The 12,014-nt window shown below is 36.4% G+C and overlaps 1 protein-coding gene across 2 annotated transcripts; it reads right to left on the bottom strand.

Annotated features, from left to right (window-relative positions):
- Positions 1–4,042: 4,042 nt before the first annotated feature.
- On the bottom strand, positions 4,043–10,012 carry LOC109215376 (WPP domain-interacting tail-anchored protein 2). Of its 2 annotated transcripts, XM_019379428.1 has the most exons (6): positions 9,523–10,012; positions 8,562–8,647; positions 7,268–7,829; positions 6,039–7,171; positions 5,736–5,930; positions 4,043–4,507 (listed from the first exon to the last, which is right to left on the bottom strand). In XM_019379428.1, exons 3-6 carry the CDS (start codon positions 7,803–7,805, stop codon positions 4,274–4,276), a joined length of 2,100 nt encoding a protein of 699 aa, XP_019234973.1. In that variant the 5' UTR covers positions 7,806–7,829; positions 8,562–8,647; positions 9,523–10,012; the 3' UTR covers positions 4,043–4,273. The 2 variants fall into 2 exon arrangements, with proteins under 2 accessions (XP_019234973.1, XP_019234972.1); XM_019379427.1 differs by lacking the exon at positions 8,562–8,647.
- Between the last annotated feature and the right edge of the window lie 2,002 nt (positions 10,013–12,014).

Genomic DNA, 12,014 nt, shown 5'->3' with positions numbered 1-12,014 from the left:
TTTGGTATATTATATTAATCCTAGAATTATCAATTTTATTGCTTTATTATGGGATAACTTATCTTGAGATTACTAATACACTCTCTCGCCGATAAAAGTTATCCAGTACTATTTTTGATCCTCGGATAACTTTTTGAGATTTAGTAACCAAATAAGGGATAAGGTCATATTAAATTTTTTTATCACAAAATTATTTTTACTTATCTATCATGCCAAACAACCCCTTAGGGTCCTATGATTGTTGGGCTTAGGAAACTGATTCGGGATAGAATTTTGGATTGCTTTTATTGCATGTTTGGTTATGGGTATTTGCTAATATTGAAATAATTTTATACTAAAATTCTGATATTAACTATCCCATATTGGAGGTGGATAATAATCCAAGAATTATAATCCCCGAATACCCTATGTTAGAATCAAGATCCCCTACCGGCCTAATTAGGGGTGCTCAAGAAAAACGGGAAAAAAAAGACCCAAAGCGAAAGCGAATCAACCCGGCCTAATTTGTGATCCTTGCTTTGAATATTTAAAAGAGAAATTTTCATAAAGCACTATCTTTTAGTAGTAAGAAATCATCTATAGATACCATTTGTTATATTACGGATTGTAGATACCTTTTCTGTGGTTGTAAGATGTATTTGATGTATTTAAGCTATTGTATTCATGAATACAGTAGCAAAAATAGGCGTGAATCAGGGAAGTCCAGCTAATCAGTTGTTGTATTTGAGTGTATTCGACTGTATTCATGGAGTGAAACATGGGATTACAGATAGACAGATTATTGTATTCGACTGTATTCACGGCGTGAAATAGGGGATTACACTATTTTTAAAACGGAAAGTGAATCAATTAACATAATAGACTTCTAATATAACTCAACAAACTCAATTATAACACACAAATTTTGTATTTTCAGTTATAAAAAAGATTCTCAACCGAAAAATACACCAACAACATAGCAAGCTTCGGAGAAATTATATAATACATCTGAATACATAAATTATATTAATTAAAAAATATATATGAATACATTCATGGCATATAGCGAGACAGTGAATACAATGAAATACATAGAATACAACGGGATACATTGAAATACAATGAAAAAAAGACAGTGAATACAATGAAATACAACGAAATACATTGAATTACAATGAAAAAAAGACAATGAATACAATGAAATACATGAAAAAACAGCGTGATACGTTGAAAATACATTGTCTTTGTTCAAGAACCCACTACTTAGTTCAAGAACAAACCCTAATTTCGACGAATCCACCGTCGAGCAAAAACCCTGAATCTCACTGTTCCCACGCATCCTGTACATTGCTTTTGACACATCAGTACCATCGTAGCTTTTGTAAAATTTCCATAATTTTACCTTCTTTTGTTCAAGAGTAGGGTTTAGAAGAAAAGGCCGTTGATTTTGAATAGCGAAACAAATTTGAGCCTGGGAATCACTGTTCCTTCGCGTGCTCTTTGCATTCAATCCATTCGTATATCTGTTGCAGCCATGACTGAGGTATGACTACATAGTCGAACCAGAAAAGAAATCTCTGCTATAACCACTAGGGCAAACGAATAGAGGCAACAATCGTAGTTTTGTGGGAGAAGAGAGTAAAGTGTATGCAAAAAGAGAGAGAGAACGTGGTTTGTGAAATTTACCATGATTATGTGAGAGAAAATCTGGAAAAGGAGAGAGAAAAATATTAATTAGCATATATGGTGCCTTAAGTGTAGGATATAACTATAATTAGATATTTTGCTATAAAGGGTAAAAGGTAGCTATATAATATAATTTTTTAAAATGATATTTATTTAAAATAAATAGGGTACTAAGCTTTTCTATAGGGTGTAAAATTTCCTATTTAAAATGATTATTATAGAGGATTCTTTTCTGTTTATTTGAAAGCTCGATTCTAATAACATGTATAATCACTTACTTAATAACTAATAATATTTGGTTAGACTTGAAAGTATATATGAATGGAAGTTTTATTTTTCTTGAAAAATATATGAACGGAAGTTGAGTTTTTAGCTAATATTGTCCCTTATCTTTGAGGGTAGGTCTACTTTGGTCCCTCAAATATACTCTGAGCATATTTAGGCCTCATTTGCTTTTATTAAGATTAAGACGTCTAAATCTGAATACACATCTGAATATCAAGATGTGCATAAAGATTAAGACATCTGAATCTGATATTAAGATTTGAATAGAAATAATTAAGGCTGTTTGATTTTTAACATCGAATGTATAAAATTTATCTTTATTTGAAAATTAATAAACATAAAATTCAAATGAAATACTAACTAATCTATATTCTATCAATAAAATACACAGTTTTTTAAAATATGATAGTTGTTGTCGGTCATGGCTAACGGGTGAATGCTGACTAGAGGCGGTGGTTTGTGGTAGTTTTGGTTGATGATGGTGGTTCATGCTAGTAGCTAGTAGTGATTGGTAGTGGTGGCGATTATGATTGAGGATGGTGGTGGTGGGTGGTGATAGTTAATAATGGCGGGTGGTGGTAGTAGTTGTGACTGAGGAAGGTGGTGGGTGGGTGGTGGTAGGTTATAATGATGGGCAGTTCCGGCTGTGGTTGTTGATGGTGATGGAGTAGTCAGTTGTGGTAGTTGAGGTGGATGAGTGTTGATTGTGGGTGAGAATAATATATGGTGGTCGGAGTGGTGGGGATAGTGGGCGGTGATGGACGATAATGCAGGCGGCTATGATTGAAGATTATGGTGGCATGGTGGTGGTGGAGGTGGTAGTGGTGGTGGGGTGGTAGTGGTGGTGGTGGTGGTTGAGTATGCTAATGGTGGTAGCATGGTGGTAGTTGATAATGGTAGGCGGTGGTGGCAGTTAATAATGAATATGTGATAGCATCTTAATAAAATTAAGTCTCTGTTATAGATCTTAATCATACAGGCCTATTCAAACCCATTAAGTGATGGTAAAGTAAAACAAACAAACACACTTAATGATTAAGATCTGAATAATCAAGATTCAGACTTTAAAAACAAACGCGCTTAATGTTTGAGATCTGAATGATTTAGATTCAGACCTCCATTAAATGCAAACAAATGAGGCCTTAGTCCCTTATGTATGCTAAAGTGAAGCACCTTTAGTCTCACTGACACAATGTGTTCAAAAACTAATGGTGTTACCCAAATTTGATTCATGAAGCAAATCTTCTGTTCCTTAGCAAAACGTTTCCTCCTTTTATTGGAAAACGCAAATTATCACTTTAATTCCTCATTTTTAGATAGCCGTTGTAAAAACAATAGCCGAAAAAATAAATAAAATTTGTATATTTTTGTATATATATACATTTTGTATATTAATATACAAAATTATACAAATTTTATATACTTTTTCGGCTACCAGATGTAAATAGTTTCTGGCACGGGCTAAAAGTGATGATACAACCTGGTTATTCGTTTGCTTCAATAATATGCCTAGAAGTGATCCTAACAGCTCTATTTTTTTCAAATTTTAACTTTTCTTTTTGGAAAAATCAACCGAAATTTTTAAATGTATATTTACACACAAAAAAAAAAATACGCCTCTTATATATTTTTTCGGCTATTATTTTCACAGCGGCTATACAACATCATATTCTCATTGAAAACTGACACAAAAAGGGATATTTTCAAGGTCAAAATTTTAGAAAACATTATCTAAAAATGAAGAATTAAAGTGATGATTTGCGTTATCCAATAAAAGGAGAGGAAACGCAGAGCAGAAGATTCGCTTCTTGAATCAGAGTTAGGTAACACCGTTAGTTTTTGAACATATTGTGTCAATGAAACTAAAGGTGCTCTACTTTAGCATACTTAAGGGACTAAATATGCTCAGGGTTATATTTGAGGGACCAAAATAGATCTACCGTAAAAAATAAGGGACAATGTTGATCAAAAACTCAACGTAAGTTAGATAAAGAAAGGAAATGATTATCATCATTTAGGGAGAAAATTATCTTGAATTTGTGTTTTATTTGCAACAATCCACTTCAATAGTGCTTCAAATAAATACAAGAAAAGTCCACAACAGTACTCATTCCATTAAAATTTGCTTTAGAAATAGCTCTATCTTGATCTTACAATACTCATTCCACTAACACAATCGCTTAAAAGAATTGCTATCTCTTGAGATTTGAATTAAAATGAAAAAAATAAGAGATCACAACAAAATTTACAGCCACTAGAAGAATACACTGAACACAAAACAATCAAAGAATCTGTACAAAGTATTCCAACAAGTACTAGTATATCATTTAACCAACAACCAGTCAAGAATGTCATTTCTTTTGCCAGAGAAATATACTCCCAACGTCGAAAGTAATAAGACGAGGATGGCCATGATAATGTACTTGTTGTGGCGTTGCCTTGGCTGTAGCTGAACCTCGGTCTCCTCTGACGTGACAACCATATTAGGTTCTTCATTTATCGACACAGAAGACTTACTGCACTGATCGGTAGGTTTATCAGGTGGTAATTCGTCCACCTAAATCAGAGAACCAACACTTCTATTAGAATTTATAGAATGCTGTTAATATCCTATAGAATGAGGTTAACCTATCTTTTTTTAATCAAGTAGACTGAGGTCAATCTCTTTATGCAGCAAACACAAACAATCAGGAAAATGGAAGGAACTGCCAATCTCCCATCTTGAGAAGCAATGAACTCGGAAAGAAAAATAAGACCAGAAGGAGTGGGCTGATGATTGGAGGAACTTAGATTGCATGTCCAAAGAAAGCAAATAATCAAGATTCAGCTTTTACATATTAGACGACATAGAACAAGATCACTAATCCTCAGAACCTTAATCTGCCAAGTGTTTCTAGGTTCTGATGTTCGTTGTGGTCCGTTATCATATGTCTTAAGTATCCAAGCATCAAATATTCATGGTTATAGCAATCATAGACTACTTCAATCAGCGGGTTATGCATAGAACGAAAATTTTTGGTTTGAGCTTGGTAGTTGTTGTATTGAGAAGGAATGTTTAAATCAGAGTGGATGATATATGTCATCTGGAAGAAAATATATGTTCACAGGTGAATGAATCTAGATAAGCTAGACTTCATTGTCCCTTTGCAGAAGCGTACTCATAAAACCTCAATTCTGAGGCTAAGACTAAAACGCATATAAGGTGACTAGTCAGGTTAAGGTCTTCAGACTTCACAAATGATGTGCCGGGTCTGTTCATTAAAAGGAAAGCAATGAAACATGCAAAAAGATCGCGTTTCAAATATGAGAGCATATAGCATATTTCAGTCTGGATAATTACTAATCCAATAGCACCAGAATGTTCCTTCTTTTTGTTGTTTGATAACCGAGAAATTCCCAAGGACAACTGGTGTACAGTTTGGAACTTGGTGGATAATGTGCCTGCCCTTCTACCCTTCTCCACTTATATACATGCTTTTTCTCTACAACAGGGTTTGAACCCGTAATATGCGCCTAATCCACATATCATGTGTTGCGTTCTTACCACTAGACTAAAGCCCTGAGCACAATAGCACTAGAACGTTGCCAAAGAGTATATCTAAATAAGCACATAGACACTGTATTTTCAAGAAGAAACATTCATAAAAGTCAGATATACAGCATGCGATAACATATATAGTGAAAGAGTGCCTTACTTTCACTACAGTAAAGTAGGATAATAAGTGGCATACATCGGAACACAATATATTTAGGAAATGATGTATGCAATAAAACGAAATAAATACCTGGGAGCTTTTCAGTGTGGATTCTGTTTGAACTTCATGAGAACTATCTGTAGAGATAGTGATTGTTGAGACAACTCTAGAAGATGAGAGCTCAGTATCACCACCTCCATTCTCAAGTACATGTATGGACGGTTGCTTCTCTATTGTCTCCAACTTCCTGATCAATGATTTGTTTTCCTTGGTCAAACAAAAAATCTGCCCCAAAAAATAATAAGAAGAAAAGAAAAGCAATCAGAACTCAACATCGTTTCAAACTTTAAACTTCTATACAAAAAGCAACAAAAAAAGAAGAAACTAAAGCACCTGTTTTTGTACTCGTTCCCTTTCTATAGCTAGCTGCATAACCAAATCCATGATAAAGCTGGTTTTGATATTAATATCTTTTGCACTTGCAATTTTCTCAACAGTAGCTTGATTCAAAGAATTTTCCAACCCTTCAACTCTTGATCTTAGAAACTCTACTTCTTTGTTAAGTTCTAAATTAGTTTCGGACAACATAATGCACTGTTCCTCCGCATGCTCAGTCTTGCTTTCAGCTTTTAATACCTTTTGTTTTAGTTCATCGATTAAAGTTTCCATATCCCAAATGGCAGAATAAAGCATATTCTGTTGTTCTTGACTTGCTTCAGATGATGCCTTAGCATTTTGTAGCTGAATTTCTAGTTCCCTGACCTGCTTCTCGAGAATGCTGACCTTTTTAGCATTACTCTCATTACTACTCTTGTGAAAATCCAACTCTTCATGTAGTTCCAAGTTTGTCTCTGTCAAATGTGCTACCTTTTCCTCCGCATTTTCAGCCTTATGTTCTGCAATATCGATGTCTTCTTTCTGAGATTCTACGACACACTCCAGTTCTTTAAGCCGCTCTTCACTTACTTCATTCAGTTCATTTGCTTTCAACAACTTAGACTCGGATTCTTTCAACTTATCTTCTAAAATTTTCAGCCTGTCCCTTAAAGAGGATACTTCAGCATTTTCAGCAGTAAGTTGTTTAATGCTGCTATTAAGGTTTTCAATGGTAATATCTTTGGCATTTACCTGTCCTATGCAATTATCAATCTTTAGTTTAAAAGCGCGCTCTCGTTGAAGTGAACCATTCAAATTGAAGTTAACAATCTGTAGTCGGCTTACCATCTCTCTGGAAATTCCCATAAGTACCTCCGCTGCATTTTCCGACTCTAAAAACCTACCCCATATAACCTCTGCACCCTCTTCCATACACAGAGCTACTTGCTCTGTCAACCGCAGCTTCAACTTTAGATCATCTTCATTTTGTTTAAGCATAGTCAACTTCTTCTCAAGATCCAGCTCTCTTTCAAGTGATTTCTCCAACATTCTTAGTGTACGTCTTTGCTCAACTGTCTGCACGTGTGACTTCAATCCTCTTGCTGAAACATTATTAGTTTCTGATAAATCTAAACTCATCCTTTGTCTCCCTGTTAATACATGAACCAGAAAAAGATGTAAAGTCTTTAACATGTTAGTAAAGAAGAAAAAACGTATTCTTGAACCTAATAAGTTCCGTAACTTACATTCATTTTGATCGAAAGCTAATGAGGTCATCTGCGACTTGGCAAGCTGCATTTTCATTTCTAGGATACGCTCCTTTGATTGTCTCAACAACTCTTCAGTATCATGAAATTTGTTCTCCATTATCACATGCAACTCACTCAATTCTCTGCAGGGTATCTTTTGCCTCGCGCCAGTGATTAGGTCTTGAAGAGTGCCTATGAAATTGTCCAGTTGTCTTATCTCGGAGCTCAAAATGGAAGATAAGTGATCCAACGCCAGTACTTTCTCAATTGAGTCAGGAGAAATGTCATCAATCTCGAAAGAGATTGCTTCAACTTCATTTTCCCAAGTCAAGATACGCACCAAAAGATTGTCAAGATTCGCCAATTTCTCATCAGAATAGGCGAGGTCCAAATCTACTCTATTCAAGATTTCCATGGAACTCCTCATCTCTTCCATCTCCTTAGCTTCACTTGAGAGACTTTCGATCACTAAGGTTTCCATTGCTTGTGGATCGATAATATCAGTAGTACGTGCAGCTAATTCTTCAATTTCCATTGATCAGCACTTCCGATAGGGAAGCTGCAAATGGGAAGGGAAACATCATTACACGAAATGCAAGTACATACTAATTTTCAAAGCGCATAGACCAAATGAATAAGTAGGAAGCTAAGAAACGAAAAGAACTTGAAGGAATGTATAGTAAAGGCAAGGTGTTTATAATTATATTTGCTAAATTGCCATCTGTATATGTCTTATACTTTAATCGGTGCCAAGGTTATTGGTCATCTATAGATGGTTTTGAGTAATTTAACAGATACCACTTTTCCTAGTATAAAATATGTGCTTGCTATCATGTCGACTAGTCAAGTTTCGATAGGAAAACAACAACCCAAAAGCAAAACACTGAAACCAAATAGATCATCCCAATGCTTATACAGATGCACAGATACTTTAAAATTTTACACCATTCTGAGCCCTCAAATATGTCTACCATAAAAGCAGGTTTTTGTATTGTCTAACCCCGTAACATCTTTTATCCAAGCGAAGGAACTAATCAGTCAATTCATTACTGCTAACATTCTGATTTTTTAACTCACACTTCTATCAAACCTTCATGATCTGGTAAAATGTTTCATAATTGTTCTGTTCCTTTCTTTCCTTTAGACCATCTTTTCACTTTCTCCACAAATAACCAAAGCACTCTTGCAAATGAATACTTAACAAGGACAATGTGCGACAATCTGTTAGCTGTGTGCTCTTTGAGAAACATCGGAAAAGAGCTAAATAACCATCAAGAAGATTCATAATTACCTAAAATGGTATGGATCATTCAAAAGGCTTATCCTTAGTCACTTATACGTAGTTTATTTCTCCACACTCCTCTTGATTATGATTTCCTACAGTACATTAAAGGAGCAAACAAGTAATATAGACATCAAATTGCTTATCTGTGTTGAGAATTCGACTACAGAACTTATGTTCTATCTATCCATTAAACAAGAAATCATATAAACTGTCAACAAGCTCTTTTAATCTGCTGCACCTAGTAGCTTCAGGGGCGGAGCTAGTAGCCGAGTTACAGGTTCGGGCGAACCCAGTAGCTTTTGTTCAGACAGTGTATTTGTGTTAAGAAGTTCATTAAATATGTATAAATATTAAATTTAGACCCCAGTTATTAACACTTGAAGTCATCCTTCTAAATTCCAGAATACATAAGGTTGAAATTCTAGCTCCGCCTCTGAGTAGCTTTACATTTGTCACAACTCACAGGAAAGCTAAAAGAAAACATGGAGCTTAATTGCCTCAGATTAACAGTATCTTTTTAAGCATACAAACATGTAAATGTTAAGAGACCATAATTCAACTTCCTCCATGCTCAAAAAATAGAAATTGCAGTGCCCATCTCTTGTTTTAGTGAAAGCCAAAGGCTTTTCCATTAGATATTATAAACAACACTAAACAAGAAACCTTGCTGTCACGTGACCAGGGATCACGAGTTGGAGCGGTAGAAACAGTATCTTGCAGAAATGCAGGTTAAGGCGGGGTAAAATAGACCCTTGTGGTTCGGCACTTCCCCGGACCCGTGCATAGCGGGAGCTTAGTGCACCGGATTGACCTTTACTAAAAGGAAACCTTATATCCACCGGAAAGACTATAACTATACCAAATTAAGTCATTCTCAATTATAAAAGCTATGAAAAACTAAGTCAAATTATGAAAAGAAAGCTTCAATTTTCAAGAAAGAAAATAAAACAAGATTTTCATTACATACCTTTGTGAAAGAAAATCTTATGGGGGTTCAGAGTGAATGGTCACAACATGAAGATAAAGCTACTCAAGAGTCACGTTTCTCATTTACTAGCTTTCCTTTTTCATAACTTGAATACAGTCAAATTTGGAAAGTGGCAAAGAATTTTGTGATCTATAAGGACTAAAGGGTCAACCTGAAGAAACTTGGTTCATGGTTGGTTGGTGGCTAAATTGTACTAACGTGGGGTCCAGAACCTTCAGACCAACCAATGACATCTCCCCACGTCAGCTAAATATGAGATTGAGCTTCATTAAATCTTTGGTCACGTAATTCACCATTTGTTTCAGAAGAAACATTAATATTCTTGTATTTTGTTCATCTTCTGGAATTTCTTGATTTTGTGAAGAAGTTTTGGGATTTGAAAGGAAAAGAAAAGAAAAGACAAAGGAGAGAATTTTTAGTGGAAAGGAAATGATATACTAGCAGGAGCGCACGTTGGCTAGTGGTGGGATATAGGAGTAGTACAAAAATCAATAATTGAGGGAGGAAGATGTTGGGGTCCAAACAATAATAACGTACAAATAACAAAATAGTGCTTAAATCCAGCTTAGAAATTGTCGTTACTCTAATGTTTTATATTTGTCCAAAATTAACGTTCTTTAATCATATAATTAAGTATTACTGTCATTGTACGTGTCATTGTCTTAATTGGAGAGTCCACAAAATAGATCATCCCAAATGGAATAAATTCCAAATTAGGAAAATGAATAAAAAAAATTGAAAGTAAAGTGTTTACCTCGAAAATACGAGTAACAATTAAACTTGATTTTGTGGTTTTAAAGATACGCTCTAGTTCAATACTAATTAATAATCAAGTAATATAAAGTAGAAATGAAAGATAGAAGTGAATCAAACCAATGTTAGTTAGCAGCAGTGACCTCGAGACGGTGACCTCGAGGTGGCTTAGGGCAGTAAGAACGATGAAATAATAAAATCAAAGCAAGAACAATTAAGCTAAGGGACAATTCTGATGAACAGTAGGCAAAAAGGTATAGAGTTTATTCTTTGCACCGTAAAAGATGATCTTACAAATGATTGGGGTCCCCCTTATATAGTGGGGTAGCCCTAAATAAGGAATATTTCTATTTACAGTAGGGAATATTCTTGGTACAACTGTCTAACCGCCTAGTATGGAACGGTACGATCCTATTCCGTGATTTGCGCCATAACTTTGGGGACGTGGCAGAAATCTAGCTTGTTCTAGTACAAATCCATAACGGTACTATTTCGGGGTCGAATACACCCGACCTCGGTATGCATCGTGCTTCGCCTTCGAACTCGGGTCTGGTCCCTCGAGCTCGAACTTGGCCTGACCTGGACTCGGACTTCGGACGACCTTTCAAGTGTATAGATCGAAGGCATTCGATCTTGACCGTAAACAGATAGTCCCCGCGTTTCTTAGAGTAAGATGACAAGAAACTTTTTTTATCCTCGTTTTCCCAAAGCCTTTAGTGATGACGTCATTTCTGTGACGAATGCATTCAAAATGACCGAAAAGTCCCGTCGGTCCACTTCCCCAAAACATTGAATGCACGCCAGTATTGGTCGACCACTAGCGTCGCCGAACCGTCGTTACCCCTCTATAAATATGAGGCGATTCCTCTTAGTAAAGAATTTTACCTTTTCCTTACATTTTCCCTGTCTTCATCTTTTTCCATAATCGCCTGTTTCCACCGCCTCTTTAAGCACCGGAACACGACAAGCTTTTGATATAATCAGCACATTCCTCTGTAACCCGTATTCTTTAGCTTACAACCATGGGTAAAACTTCCAAGACGGTCCTCAAAAAGGATAAAGCGTCGTCTGCTTCTACTTCCCGGTCGGCCAAACCGGTGGTGCCGTCGGCCCTTGAAGAAATTACCCCCGGTCCTTACGTAATCAAGAAGGACTTTAGTATTGAGAATTCCCCCAACATTAAAGGCCGATGCGAGCATGCATCTCGATATATTAGCTTGATATCGAAGAAGCTCGTTGAGGATGTGAGGAAGGACTGCGGCTAGGGAGATGAGGTCGAGATCCAGATCCCGAGCCCCGAGGAAAGCATTACTACTCACGTGGAGGGTTTTTTAAGTGTTTACACTTATCCCTTCACACTGGATCCCCTTGATCCGGTGGTGATCAACTTCTGCAAAACGTACGAAGTCACTCTTGGTCAGATTCACCCCTCTTTTTGGCGCGTCGTGATCATGCTGCGCTTCTTTACTGAAAAGGCCGAGGGGTTAGAATTCACCCTCAGTCACCTGATCCGATTGTATCGACCCCAGCTATTTCGAGGGCTCATCAAGTTGTAACATCGAACAACGAAAGCCATCTTTGCCAGCACTGACGAGACCAAAGATCGGGATTGGATGATCCGGTTCGTCAGAGTAAGAACTTCGGATGTTATTCTTGGGGACAAAATGCCATTCCCGGAGAAGTGGAATTTTAATCGTAAGTGGAATTCCTTTCCCCGG

Source organism: Nicotiana attenuata, unplaced genomic scaffold (assembly GCF_001879085.1).
Source record: "Nicotiana attenuata strain UT unplaced genomic scaffold, NIATTr2, whole genome shotgun sequence".
In the NCBI taxonomy this organism is placed as follows: domain Eukaryota; kingdom Viridiplantae; phylum Streptophyta; class Magnoliopsida; order Solanales; family Solanaceae; genus Nicotiana; species Nicotiana attenuata.
This window is presented reverse-complemented; position numbering and strand designations above follow the sequence as displayed.